This window comes from Corvus cornix, chromosome 24, assembly GCF_000738735.6.
Source record: "Corvus cornix cornix isolate S_Up_H32 chromosome 24, ASM73873v5, whole genome shotgun sequence".
In the NCBI taxonomy this organism is placed as follows: Eukaryota; Metazoa; Chordata; class Aves; order Passeriformes; family Corvidae; genus Corvus; species Corvus cornix.
In genome coordinates this window covers 2,746,504-2,759,952 of record NC_046353.1, presented here as the reverse complement: position 1 = coordinate 2,759,952, position 13,449 = coordinate 2,746,504, and the positions used below count along the sequence as shown (strand labels likewise).

The following is a 13,449-nucleotide window of genomic DNA, read 5'->3' as shown; positions in this document are numbered from 1 at the left end:
CTTGTACCTCCCGGGGGGAACAATCTATTCCAGGGGCAGCCGGAAAAATCAGCTTCGTTCTCCACCGAGGGGGCGACGGGGAGGAAGGGACGACTGTTTGTTAACGTTGCCTTAAGCTAAGTGTTAATGAAGTGCAACACTTAAGATGCTCGCACGCCTCAATTATGTCCACCAAGATCACATGTTGCCTTTCCAATTATCCGGGCTGGGAAATGAGGGACGTGTGAAGAGGCTGCTGCCTCCTCATTACCTCTCCCTGCCAGCAGAGATCCTGCTGGATTTCTCCAGGTGCCGGCTGTACCTGCACACGCACCGTGCAGGGACGGGGGTTGTTGTGGAAATGGGTTTTAAGCACGGAAAATAACGTGGGAGGTGGTGCTGTGCAATCGTGGAGGTGAAGCTTGGACAGGCTGGAAGTGATGTCTGGGTGTCTGGGGGTGTTGGTGACCTTGAGGGAAGGGACAGGCAGACGTGACCGCGTTAGGAATGAGGGTGGCACTTCTCAGGAGCTGCTGCTCCTTCGGCACAAAGCTCAATTTTCCTGATTCTGATCGCCCTTGTCCCGTCCCTGCAGTTTGATCGGGAGCACTGACAGGAGGGGAACGGCTTCAAACTGACACAGGGCAGCGTTAGATTGGATATCAGGGAGGAATCCTTCCCTGGGAGGGTGGGGAGGTCCCTGGCACAGGGTGCCCAGAGCAGCTGGGGCTGCCCCTGGATCCCTGGAAGTGTCCGAGGCCAGGCTGGAGCACCCTGGGATAGTGGAAGGTGTCCCTGCCCATGGCAGGGGGTGGGATGAGATGAGCTTTAATGTCCTTCCAACCCAAACCACTCGGTGATTCTATGATCCTGTTAGGTTTTGTAAAACAAAAATATGTTCAGAAAAAAAGTCTCCTTTTTCCTGCACCAGACACACAGAGGCTGGGTAACAATTTCAGAAACCAGAAACTGTTTTGTTTACCCAATCCATTTTTATTATTATCATTAAGTGGAAAAAAAAAATAAATTGACAGACAAAACTTCCTTCAAAATTGTGCAATAATACATAGCAGAAATCAGTGAATTAAAAAAAAAAAACCAAAAACCAAAGGACACAGAGTAGCAATTCAAATAGTACAACATTAAACTTCACTTAAAGAACCTGATTAAAAGGTGACACTACCTCTATTAGAGGCTGGCTGCTTGTGGACTGATGCAGGTGTGGAAGGATTAATTATAATGTTGCAGCTATTTCCAGGAACGAAGATGCTCTCGGGGTCCAAGAGTAACTGAGTTATTGCACCATTTCCCTCCTCAAGTCCATTTGAAGGAGACTTGAAAGTTGTTTCAGAAAAGGGTTTTTTTCCTGAAAAAATGACATTTTACTTTTCCATCAGCGGGTAGGTGAAGTTTGTCATTAAATATACTCTGATTCCAAGCATGGAGATGCTCACACTGAGCTCTGCCCTGCGAGGAATGGGAATTCTGCTCAGGGAGAGTTTCCTTGGCTCGGGTGGGGGTTCCCTGGCGGATAATGTGAGGGTTTTGGACACTCTGGAAACAGGAGGAGTGAAATAATGTGGTGACCACCAAGGTGACCATCAAACACAAAAGTCCTTTGGCCACGAGGCCACAAGACGTGGATGCTGGCAGCCAGCTCTGTCTCTCTGCTCTCCCCTCCCCTTCTTGGCTGTCTCTGAGCTCCCAAACCTGTCTGTAACTCCATCTGTGTCCAAGGAAAAGAGGCTTTTCCCAGGGCTGAGCCTGCAGCTGTCTCCTGCTAAGGCTGTGTCAAGGTGGGAGCACCTGGAACAAGTTAGGGCAGGGTGAGCCGGGGCATGAACTTGCAGCACGCCAGCCCTTCTGCACATCAAATACCTGCAGGCAGGGGGTTTTACCCCGAATTTCACCCCTCTCAGAAATCCCTCTTGCAGTTTTCCTGAGGTACAGGCCCTCAGCCAAACCCCAGAGGGGCTGGAAGCTCCTGCTCCAGCTGGTTCCTGCGTGCGCCCGGAGCGTGGGCTCTGCTCTCGCTGGGTTCAGGGAGTTTTTACAGAGCTGGCAACCCTCAGAAGGGATTTACTCAGACTGAAAAGAGCATTTTTTTGACCTTTAATAGGTGTCAGGTCTCCAGTCTGGGAAATGGTACCTCCTTGTCGTTTCTTGTAAAAACCAAAGCTCCAACACAAAAAAGCACCCCTCACAAAAAGTCTGAGCCAAAGCAAAAGAAACCTCACGGTCCAAAACCTCAACAGACTTTAGTGTTCAACCTTAGTCTTTTGTTCAAACGGACTTGAGAGTACCTGTGGGCATCTGAAATGGATGCAAACACAAATTAACTGGTGGAAGTTCCTCCTAACCAGGGTATTTTCCATACCCTTTTCTTGTTTTCCATACAGATCCCAACATTTCACTGGGTTCCTACAAAGTAAACCCAAATCACCTCCCAAAATTTAGGGTAGCCAGTCATGTCACATTGCATAAGGCTGCTGAAAGGAAACCAGAACGAAATGTACATCCACATCCACGTGCCATATTTACAGCAGAACCCTCCCACCCCCTGCCTGTCTCCGTGAACAAGATTCCGTGCTTCAAAAGTTCATAAAAATATACAATTTACCCCAGAACTTCATCAAAGCCGCTCACTCCCCACCTGGAGCCCAGACTTCTCTATCTCTATATATATAAAATACAGTAGCCCTGTGAAAGTTGCTTTGCTGAGAGCACAGTGGTGATTTTTGCAGTGAAGGGGAGGGCTGGGAGCGTTGGGGACAGCTCTAAGTGCTGTGCCCACGAGGGCTTTGCAGTGTCCCCAAACCCCTGGGCACTCAGGGGTGACTCCACAGAGGGCTCTGCTCTGCCCACGCTGTGTTAGGGAGTTACATTTAACCGAGAGTGTTGGGGTTTGGGAACAGTGTTACCCCAAAATGCTGCGCTCTGCCTCCCTGAGCCAGGAGCATTTTGGAGTGGCCAGGAGTGACCTGTCCCCCAGGGGATGCTTGGAAACCTCCAGCCAAGGGATTTCTGCAGGATATAAAGTGGTTACAAGGGTCGCCCTTGGCATCTGGCTAGACAGAGATGGGCTAAATTCTGAATTCTGCTCATCTTACTGCAGCAGGATTCACTCTGGGGGAGTAAAATATCAGAATTTAACCACTCCTAACCCTCAGCAGAAAGGCACCAGATTTTGGGATGCTACACTGCAATTTTCATTTACCTGTGCCAAAAATATGTACTTTATAAGGAAGGGGTTCAGTACTCTTTATCTCTGTTTTCAGGCTTCCTCTCCTGCATAAAATCTTTTGATTTATGTTTTTGAGACTCATTTAGCCTCTGGGTCAGAGTCTGGTCTCTCTGTGTAGCTGTAGCTCCAGGCAAACTGTGCTGTGTGCACTGGGTTGATTTACTCAAAATTTCAACTCCTGAGCAGCACCTGATGCACTGACAAGGTAAAAATATTGCAACTCTGCAAGCTTGCTGCTACTTACAAAAATCTGATTCCAGTTTGGTCCCAGCTTTGGGAGGGGAAAAAAAAATCTGTCACCGGGAATGCTAACAGCAGTAATTGAAAATAGAGTCAGTATTTCTCTAGAGTATCAAACCATCCAGACTTCAACTTCTTTTTTATACAGTTTTCTATTGTGAAATTAAACTGATCAGTCGTGTATCAAAACATAGTTGGCCTCTCTCACTTCATCTGTAGGAAGACTGCAATTATAACTTAATGTACACTGCAAAAATACCTTTGTTTTTAACAAAAACAGTGTGACAAGACAGTGTGCTGTATTTCCTGGTGAGGAGTTTTGCATATATCGAGCACGGACAGGGGAGAGCCCTGAACATCCTCTCCTGTCGTGCTCCTGGGTTGGCAGGTAGTGGTGAGGTTCACATTTTTTGGTGAAATGCACATTTTGCTGTCACAAAATAAAAGCTCCAAACAGTGGCAAGCAGACATTTGCATTTGGCTCTGCAGCCAGTATTGTGTCTGCTGGGAACGTGAGATGAGAAAATAACACATGTGTGTGTGTGTGTGTGTGTATATTTATATTATCTCTAAAGCTGTAGGTAAAACTACAGCTGCTTTTAGGAAATTCCAATGAGGGAGCATCAAATCCCTGCTGTGGACCAAATTAATTTAAATTTTCAGTAATTATTGCTCTGTGTGAGTGTGGAAAATCTGTATTTGCACACACTGGAGGCTCCCCCTTCCGTCCCACCACCGTGCTGGCATCTGAGGGAAGCTCCACGGAGGAGGGGTATCCTAAATACCTGGGAAATGTGGTTTAAGGTGCAAGTGGCAGTTTTTTTGTTTCAGTGATGTGGTGGTTGTAAGCTCCAGATTAATTAAGCCCCGTGTGATGGGCAGGGGCAGCAGCAGGAGGGGTTTGGGCAGCACATCTTGGTGTGGGGATGTTTTTTGCCTTCCTACAGCAGCAGGAAGCAAAACTCATCCCTAAAAAATGTGCCGTGGTACCTTAAGATTGCTCAAAGACTGGGTCTTGTATAAGGGAGAAAAAATATGTGAAAATGAGGGTTTTTATTATCATGGCAAGGACAATGACGGGGATGCCAAGATACGAGTGCCTTGCAGGATAAAGTGGCACATGTTCTACACAAGAATGTGTACAATGTCTGACGACTCTGGAAATCTGTTCTGCAGCAGATTTCCCAATAAATTAACACAACAAAAATACTTTCATATAAAACAAACTCCAAAGGATTTTTTTTTTTGTCCTAAAGTAAAAGCAAAACCTTCAGGGACTATATTACTTATCTCTCTCTACATATATAATCTCCTGAATTTTTTTCCTTTTTTAAATAAATTTATTCTTGTCTTAGAAAAATAAAACGAGTAGCCAATTTAGTCAACGGAAAATATCTCACAGACTTAAAAGCATGCCCAGCAAGCATAGCCTTGTAAGACTAAATTAATGTTAAATCAAAGCAATTTGTTACTCAACCAACCTAGTCTGCAATTCACAGTTGATTACTACAAAGTGTATTCTTAAAATTATTATTATTTTTTTCTTTTTTTTTTTGGCCCATATAAAAATAACGTATTGCAACTCAAAGTGCATTTTTAAAATAAACAATCAACTATTTTTATCAAATAAAATATTTACACCATTTGGTTTTGTACAGTCAGAAATGCGCTTCAGGCGATGACCATGGGGACGTCATCTGAAAATCCAGTTATCATTGGGGCTTCGTCGTCCTCATCTCCTGGAAAACAAACCCAAAAAAGAGCTCTTAGGGGGCCCTCAACATTTATATTGCATTTTATATTTCTGGGGTTTATATTTCTGGTTTTGTATACATTTTGCATTCTGTTTTTAAGCCATTTGCATTGGAAGGAGGGGTTTCATGTGATAAAAACGTTTGGTTAGGAAAACATTCGGTCGGACCTGATGGTCCTAAAAGGTCTGTGCGACCTTAACTATTCCATGGTTCTGTGCTTTGGACTCTTAGATCAAATCCATAGAGATTGTGATGGCAGAGTGGCCCAAACCATGATAAAAGAATTCATTCTCACCCTGATTTCACGTCCCCAGTGCATTTTTAAGTGATTTGCATTGGAAGGAGGGCTTTAAGTTTGCTAAAAATGTTTGGTTGGGAAAACTTTTGCTGGTTGGACCTGATGGTCTGGAAGGTCTTTTCCAAATTTAACAACTCCATAATTCCCTGATTTGTACTCTTAGATCAAACCCATAGAGACTGTGATGCCAGAGCGGCCCAAACCACGATAAAAGAATTAATTCTTGCCCCCGATTTCACGTCCCCAAATGCCACCAGGGGCCACGCACCCAGATCATCCCCCGAGGAGAAGATGGCTGAGCCCAGGCGGGAGCTGTAGTGGCTGTTGGCGAAGGCAGTGAAGCTGTTCTGGAGCCTCCTGTGCCTCATGTACAGCACCACAAAGCCGATGCCCAGGGTCACCAGCAGCAGGAACAGCACTGGCACCACGATGGCAGCCACGTCCGTGGGGCGGCCGGATTTGGTGGCAGAGGAGTCTTCACCTGGTGAGGGAGGGACACAGGTGCTGCTTGTACCAACTGCACACCTCTAAAGAATTTATGAGGCTTCCCGGAGTGTTTTTAAGGAGGATGAGGGAAAAAATAGGGACTCACCCGTTCCCAGCTCGTCATAGAGAAGCGTGGCCGGCTCCCCACACATCTGCCCCCCGTACAGGCACCGGGCCTGCACAGTGAATGAGTAGTTGTGGCCTATCTTCAGGTTGGACACCTTGAAGAAGTTCTCCGTGGTGTTGCCCAGATAGGCTGTGATGTTCATCAGGCTGTCAAACATGTGAATCTCGTAGCCCTGAGGGAGACACAAGCCCCAAATCACTGGGCTGCGGAGGGTGGGTTTGCTCCCTCCAAAAGGGGTTTGAAACTTGGCTTTCCTCCTGGATCTGGCTTTGATGAACTCTGCTGGGCTGTCAGCTGGGAAGGAGAAATGTGGAGCCTCCTCCAGGACCCCCTGCTGCTGTGCATGGACCTTGACCAGTTCAGGGAGGAGAGATTTCTCTTCTCCCAAGTGACAGGATGAGAGGACACAGCCTCAAGTTGTGCCAGGGGAGGCTCAGGTTGGACATCAGGAGGAATTGCTTCACTAAAAGGGTTGTTAAACATTGGAAGGGCTGCCCAGGGAGGTTTGAATCCCCATCCCTGGAGGTGTTCAAGAAACAATTGGATGTGGCACTCAGTGCTCTGGGCTGGTGACAAGGTGGGAATCGGGCACAGGTTGGACCCAGTCCTGGAGATCTTTTCCGACCTAAACGACTCTGGTTTGGTCAGTCTGGTCCGCTCTGTCCTTAGCACCCACCCCAGAGCACCCAAGCACAGAGTTCAGGGGGGTGATGGCTTTTTTGGTGCAGTTTTCTACCTGCCCATGCTCTGACAGACATTTCACAAATTTTCTATCCAACTCTGAGTAATGACAATTCTCAGACTTCCTGGCACGGCAGGACAGCATCCTATTCCCAGTCCTTTCACACAAGGGACAATTGTCCTTTTCTCGGACAGTAATTATGTTCCTAAAAGGTGACTGATTGGATCTATCAGCTTCAGAGCCTGAGCCGTGACACGAATTTTAGTGAGCTCTCTTAGAGGGCTCCCCAAGGACAGGATGGATTTCAGAGTCTGTGAAGGAGCCTTGCAGTGACTCTGCCCCAGGGTTTTCTGTAGGACAGGAGGCACAGCAAAACTTACCCGGCTTTCATTGAAATTACTTTCCTTCAACGCCAAACTCTTCCAGAAAAGCAGAATATGGTCATTTTCTGTGATGATTTTTAAGGCGTCCGGTGCAGACAGGGGGACTGCAAAGGAGAAAAAGTGGCAGTGGGTGAGGCTGTAGCACTGGTGGCACTTTTCTCTTACAGGAACAGGAGTCACTTCTGAAACTTAGTGGGTTTTTTTAGGGATCAGCACAATACTCTGCTTGGAAAAGGGATGTGCTGGGGGAGAGGATGCTGTGGCGTGGAAACTGGAGGGTTTTTCAGTGGTAGGAACGTAATGGTACTCGGTGGCGTGTACACAGCCAAATGGGTGTTCTTCCATCTCCATTTATCAGGAGAAAAACACTGGATATCACTTGAGACGCTTCCTCTCCACTGCTGTTATTTGGGGGTGTAATCACCTCCCCTGGGAGGCCTCCCAAAACTGGGCTTTGGCCGTGGGAGAGGACCAAGAGCTGCAGAACCATTCCTCCAGCCTGCAGGCAGCACAGGATGGGCGGCGTGGCCCTTACCTGTGTTGATCTTCATGCTGGATTCCTTGCTCATGTTGCCCAGCTGGACAATCACGTGGTATTTCCCTCCTGGCTCCAGCTTCTTTATGGTGTACTCCACCGTGCTGTTCCGGCTCTTCACTTTGTAGATTTTATCTGTTTTCCTCACCAAATCTTTAACTGCCACAGCGTAGAGCTGGAGGGGGAGGAAATGGATGGAAAAAATCTCACTTTCCTGCGGACTTTCAGCAAAACTGGGGGGGTAACATTTGCTTTAAAGCAAGGCTGAGCTTTACAGAAAGCCTGGGAAGCAAAATTCCAAGCCTCTCTCTGGATCCCTGCCCAAAAATCTGCATTTACTGATACAGAAAATGCAGTTGGTGGAACAGATGAGGGCAGGAGGAAAACCTCAGGTTGTATTTCTCGGTGAATCACAAGGATGCAATGCGAACCCTGTCAGAGTTTCCAGCTCTGCTGGGAAGATTTATACCTCCAAACCTTTGCTGTTCAAGTCTCTGGACCAGAATGGGAGGGGAAAGCTTGCTGAGAAAATGACTGGCCTTCAATGGAGCGAGACCTGAGCGTACGCCAGCGTGGCAGAGAACAGAACCGGGCTTTGTTGGGGCGGGAGGCAGTGCCCCAGCCCAGCCTTACCCTCCTGGGCAAAGCCAAAGCCCAGAAAGGTGTTTTGGCACATGCCCAGGGCTGTTTTTAGACTTAATCAGCAACAGATATCCCAGACCTGGCTCTTTTTAAACATTACAGCCCTGAGGTAAGGGCCAGTAGGGAGGAAATGAAGATCTCAGAGGTGTCAGCACTTCGATGACGATTTTATGTGGAGCATAGATCAGATCTCAGGCTTTCTCCAGCGGAAGAAAGGCAAGGCTCTGTCTTTGAGCCAGCATTTTGCATGCACAAGGACAGGAGAAGGCTCTGTGGGGTGTTACCATGTCCTGGTCGGGCGAGTCGTAGGGCGATTCCCACTTGATGACGGCGAACGTCTTCCCGGTGTGCACGGAGTGGAGGTGCCGTGGTGGCAGCCGGTTGTCCGGGATCATCTTCACCACCACGTAGTCCGAGGGGGGGCCTTGGTAGGGAGACATCACCCGCACCTGGGAGGGAGGCACAGGGGTCAGGGCTGTGTCCTGGTGGAGCCACGGCAGGCAGAGGGACAGGAGGAAGGGAGCCCACCAGGAACAGGTACTGCTCGTCCCGCTGCACCAGCACCGTGATGTTGTGGGCGCTCGTGGTGCTGTTGTGGGGGCTCCTGTACAGCTCCAGGAAGGACGTGGCGTAGAAGATGCCGTAGACCTGAGGAGGGAGAGCGCAACAGGGATGGTGCAGGGTTTGGCACGGCCCAGAGCATCCACTGGCTGCCACTTTTTAGGGGCATAAAGCAAAGACCCTTTTCCTTCTGGACCCTTTTTCCTGCTTTTCCCTCTCTCTTGCCCAAGGTCAATCTGCCCACTTTCCTTTGAACTCCCAACCCAAAACCCTGAGTTCAGCCCAGGGTCCAGCAGTTGATTCAAAGGCTGCTGGAGCATTGTGCTGTCTGCATTTAAGCCACTTCTCACTGCATCAGTGGCTGAGCAAAAGGACAAGGATCCTTTCTTTGCTTCTATTTAAAGGGCAGGAGGTTCTTTCCCTCATTCTCCCCCAAATTTTCAGGGCCTTGGAATTCAATCCAAACAAATAATCCTGATTTCAGGGTTTTCTGTGCTGCTCTGAGGCTCTGAGCTAGACGCCAGGGTGGCCGATGAGGGAAGGGCTGGTGCCTTACGACATTCCTGGGGCCGGTCCAGCTGCATTCCACCGCCGTCTGGTTGATGGCCTTGGCCTTGAGGCTTGGGGACGCAGGCCTTGTGCCACTGGTCACCACATGCACAAAAGACAGAGGGCTGTCACCCAGCTCCGTCTTAGCCCAAGCAGAAATTTCATAGGGGGTGTGTGCTGTCAAATTGGCCACTGAGCAAGAAGAGAAAGGGGCACTATTAGGTGAGGCAAAGCACGGCGAGGGCGGGGTGAGAGCACGAGGGAAGGGGCAGCAGCAGCAAACAGACGGGAGCCTGCCTCTCCTGGGCCGTGCTTCCATTCCTTTGGAGTAATTTCCTTTCTACAGAAGCACCTGATACTCTGGCATCCAACCCAGCCCGTGCTTTCCTGGGCCCAGATGATTTCCCATATCCACACTGAGATTGTTCCAAACCAGAAATGGGGTTAACAGGGACATGTGCTGTATGCAAGCCCAAGAAACGCTTGTTCTGTTCCTACTCCCTTTGGCAGATTAGAGATGGAACAACAAACAAAACCCCATGTGATGAGAAAGGACTAGTGCAGCTCTGGGGGTAAATCCCAAATCTGCTTGAAATCTCCAGGTCCTCAAAACAGAGGATTTGCTGCTTTGTCCTCTCCAGATTGAAACAGAATTGTTTAAAAAGAAACGACCAGTAGCAAAACAAAAAAAGAAATAAAATAACCCTATAACCTCCCATTAATCCTTCTGCTGGGTGTTGACCAAAGCAAAACTTCACATTTTGTGCAGAATTTACCTTTTTGGATGGACTTTTCTCCTTCTATGACCAGAGTCCTTTTTTCCTGCCTGTGGGTATCGAATGTCCAGTAGATGTTGACCACGTAGCCACTGACCTGTCAAGCCCAAGGACACACAACAGAGCCATCAGCTCAGCTGTGCTTGCACACAGGGAAACAGGGTTACTGTCAGACCCCTGACAGTCTTTGCATTGTATTTTCCATCCCAATTAAGAGCCCCGGGGCAGTATGGGAGCAGTAAGAAATGATTTGGCATGAAATAACTGGTAATTGCAATGCTTCAGTGGGTGGCAGCTTCTCCCAGCCACTATTCACCATTCACCCAGCTCAGAGGTAAAGGGAAAAACTCTTACCTTGATATTCGTGGTCATTTTTAGGCTGAAACTTATGGAGTCCTCGCTGTAGCTCTCAATGTGGATGACAGGGGGAGGGATGACTGGGGGGAAAGAGAGAAAAGGCCTGTTAGTACAGCACAAAGAAATAAAAACAGTTCTTGGGAGGAGATAAAATACAGCTTTTTGTGGTAACACCCAGCTCCCAGAACAGGAAGCCCCAACCTTGTCTAAGACATGTTCCCCTCAGAGAAGACACTGATGTAATTTTTTAAGTGAACCACCTAAAAGCTGCTTTATCTGTGCCCTGCTCAGTGCAGGCTGGAACTGGAGGGGTCTGGGCAAAGGGATTTCCCTCTGAACTCAGCAGGATGAGCTCCTATCCCAGCTACCAGCTCCTGGCCTTCCGAGGAGCTGCTGAGGGAGGTCAGGAGCTGTCGGTGCCAAACACTCATGCAAAATCTGAAGTGGAAGTTATTCCTGCTCTTTTTACCTCTGCTTTTCTAACCATCAGGTAATTCACATTATCTGAATCCTGCACTTTGAGTAGCCTGGTGTTTCCTTTCCCTTCTTCCATCTAGCAAATTAGCAGACAATTTTGATGCAGGGACATAAGTTTGGATGAAAAACTTGGCATGAATACAAACGACTTCAAAAGGCTTTTCTTAAAAAAACCAAAACAGGTTGGGAAGGAAATGATTTACTGTGCAGTTTGAATTTATCTGCTGTCACTTTGATGTTGTGATAGTTCTTGGGAGCTGTGGTTGTTTTTTATGGTCTAGACCTAAAGGAGGAACCACAAAAATTGTGACCTAAGAGGGAGAAGGATGAGCCAGCATCCTTTTAGGGTGAGAGTGATGGAGTTGGTAATTTCTTGTCCATCCTGTGGCCTACACAAGTCTGAGGGAACCTGTCTGCAGCCTGGGAGAGAGGGGACAGGCTCCTCGCCCACTTCCAGGGCAGCACATCCATCCTCTGAGCCACAGAGCTCAGAGGAGGAGTCAGTGACCCCTCCAGATGCGCCACCAAACTCTGAGGCAGCTCAGGTTGACTGAAAAAGTCACTTTTTACAGGCCACTTTTAAGGGCAAAGCTGTTGAACAGTGTGAAAGGCTCAGCAGGGAGAATAAAGGACAGGGAGGTGGCTGTGGATGCTGATACTTCAGGCTGATACTCTGATTTTTGTTACCTTGTCTGAGTTGACCAAAACAGCAACATTTACCTTTGCCTTTGATGGTGGTTATGGATTTGGATTCACTCCAATTTCCCACCCCTCGACTGGTTACTGCAGCAACCTTTGGAAATGAGAGGGTGAGGGAATATGAGCAACACCGTACAGTGCAAACAGAGCGGGAGGTTAGAGCAAGGTTATGGACCTGGCAGGGCTCCTGGGAAAAGGACTTGGAAGCAAACAATAGCTTAATTACTCGGCAATAAAATGCTTAATGCAGAGCTAAAGCCGACTGCTTAAAGTCAATTAAAGGAATCTAAGAGGAGGGAGCTGCAGCTTCACTGCAGATAACTGCTCTCTTATGAGATCTTTGAGGAGTCCATCGAGATAAGGAGCTTGGGACTCCATGGGCCCTAAACCATGCCAGGGAAGTCCATGCGAGCACTGAATCTGCTTCCAAAGATTTATTTGGGAATGGATTATATAGGGAAGGAATGCCATGAGAGGAAAGATCCAACCAGCTGTGGGAATAACACTGATTTGGAGCAGGGGCTTTAGCCCACCTCGCTGTGAACTTCCCCAAGAACTCAGGAGGTTGGACAATGGCAGAGCACACATTTCCCAGGGCTCGCTGTGCAGACTTTCATTTCCTATTCTTATTACTTCTGTCTATAATTACCCAGCCTCTCCCCTGTGCAGACATTCCCCACAGGCAGATCTGCTCCTTTTCCCTCTGATACACCAAGGACCAAATTTATCTCTGGCCCACATCCAGTGCAATCCAGTGACATTGGAATGGGCAATTAGCAGGGAGGACTTTGTAATCCAGCCTGGCCTTCTGGGACAAAGGAGCAAGTCAAGGGCCTTGGAACTGTAGACATTGGCAGTGCAAATGCCAAGCCCCTGGTGTGGGTTGGCATAAAGGGCAGGGCTTTAACAAGATGGTTTTTTAGCAAGTTCTTGGCTGTGCAGGACTTGGGCCACTCAGTAATGAGAGCTCACTTAGAGAGAGCTTTGGAAACACTCACTCGGACTGTGTAGAGAGTGTTGACCTGCAGGTTCCTGATCTCCGTGTAGTTCTTGGTGGTTCTGAGGGATGACCACTCCTTGGATCCGCTGCTGCTGTATTCCACCTAGGAGCACCAAAACAAGGCGTGAGGGCTCAAAAATACCACAGGTCAGCAGGTGCCTCTGGGACAAAATATTGGCAGAAAGAAGCACGGCAGCTCAGAAAGGGAGAAATGAAGAACTCCACGGCTGTGGAGCCCTGCAGCATTGCTTCTCCCAACTTTCCCAATGCTCCCAGCAGATTTCCTCCCCAAAATGTCCCACTCCAGGCCCACCCTCTCTGCAGCTGGCTGTGTGCTGGCAAGCCAGCCCGTGCTGCTGTCCCCACCCCACTGAGCTGGGCTCAGCCCCAACGGGCAGCAGCACTCACGATGAATTCCCGGATGAGGCCGTGGGCATTCACGGGGGGACTCCACCAGCCCATCACCACACCCTCAGCTTCTTTCTTCAGGGACAGCTGAAGGTTGAGGGGAGCATCTGGTACTAGAGAAACAGAGAATTATTAGTGAGAAAGAGAAATATTGGTGCCAGTCGCAGTGGTGTGCGCAGAACGTGCGGGGAAAAGCATGCTGAAAAATCGGAACAAAAGGGGTGGATGGCCCTTTCTCCCCATCCAGCACAA

General features: G+C 48.5%; 2 protein-coding genes across 6 annotated transcripts in view; one reads left to right on the top strand and one right to left on the bottom strand.

Annotated features, from left to right (window-relative positions):
- LOC104692108 overlaps nt 1-13,449 on the top strand; it is a 95,025-nt gene that overhangs the window by 53,518 nt on the left and 28,058 nt on the right. The gene's annotated exons all lie outside the window — the stretch shown is intronic.
- SORL1 (sortilin related receptor 1) overlaps nt 952-13,449 on the bottom strand; it is a 46,482-nt gene continuing 33,984 nt past the window's right edge. For both annotated transcript variants that reach the window (XM_039564836.1, XM_039564837.1), the window contains exons 36-48: nt 13,198-13,310; nt 12,788-12,892; nt 11,811-11,883; nt 10,611-10,693; nt 10,257-10,353; nt 9,488-9,672; nt 8,899-9,018; nt 8,655-8,819; nt 7,729-7,903; nt 7,191-7,297; nt 6,108-6,300; nt 5,784-5,996; nt 952-5,202 (exon numbers count right to left, since the gene is read on the bottom strand). In XM_039564836.1, the coding sequence (XP_039420770.1) occupies nt 5,135-5,202; nt 5,784-5,996; nt 6,108-6,300; nt 7,191-7,297; nt 7,729-7,903; nt 8,655-8,819; nt 8,899-9,018; nt 9,488-9,672; nt 10,257-10,353; nt 10,611-10,693; nt 11,811-11,883; nt 12,788-12,892; nt 13,198-13,310 (1,697 nt within the window). In that variant the 3' untranslated portion in view covers nt 952-5,134. The remainder of the gene's footprint in view (nt 5,203-5,783; nt 5,997-6,107; nt 6,301-7,190; nt 7,298-7,728; nt 7,904-8,654; nt 8,820-8,898; nt 9,019-9,487; nt 9,673-10,256; nt 10,354-10,610; nt 10,694-11,810; nt 11,884-12,787; nt 12,893-13,197; nt 13,311-13,449) is intronic.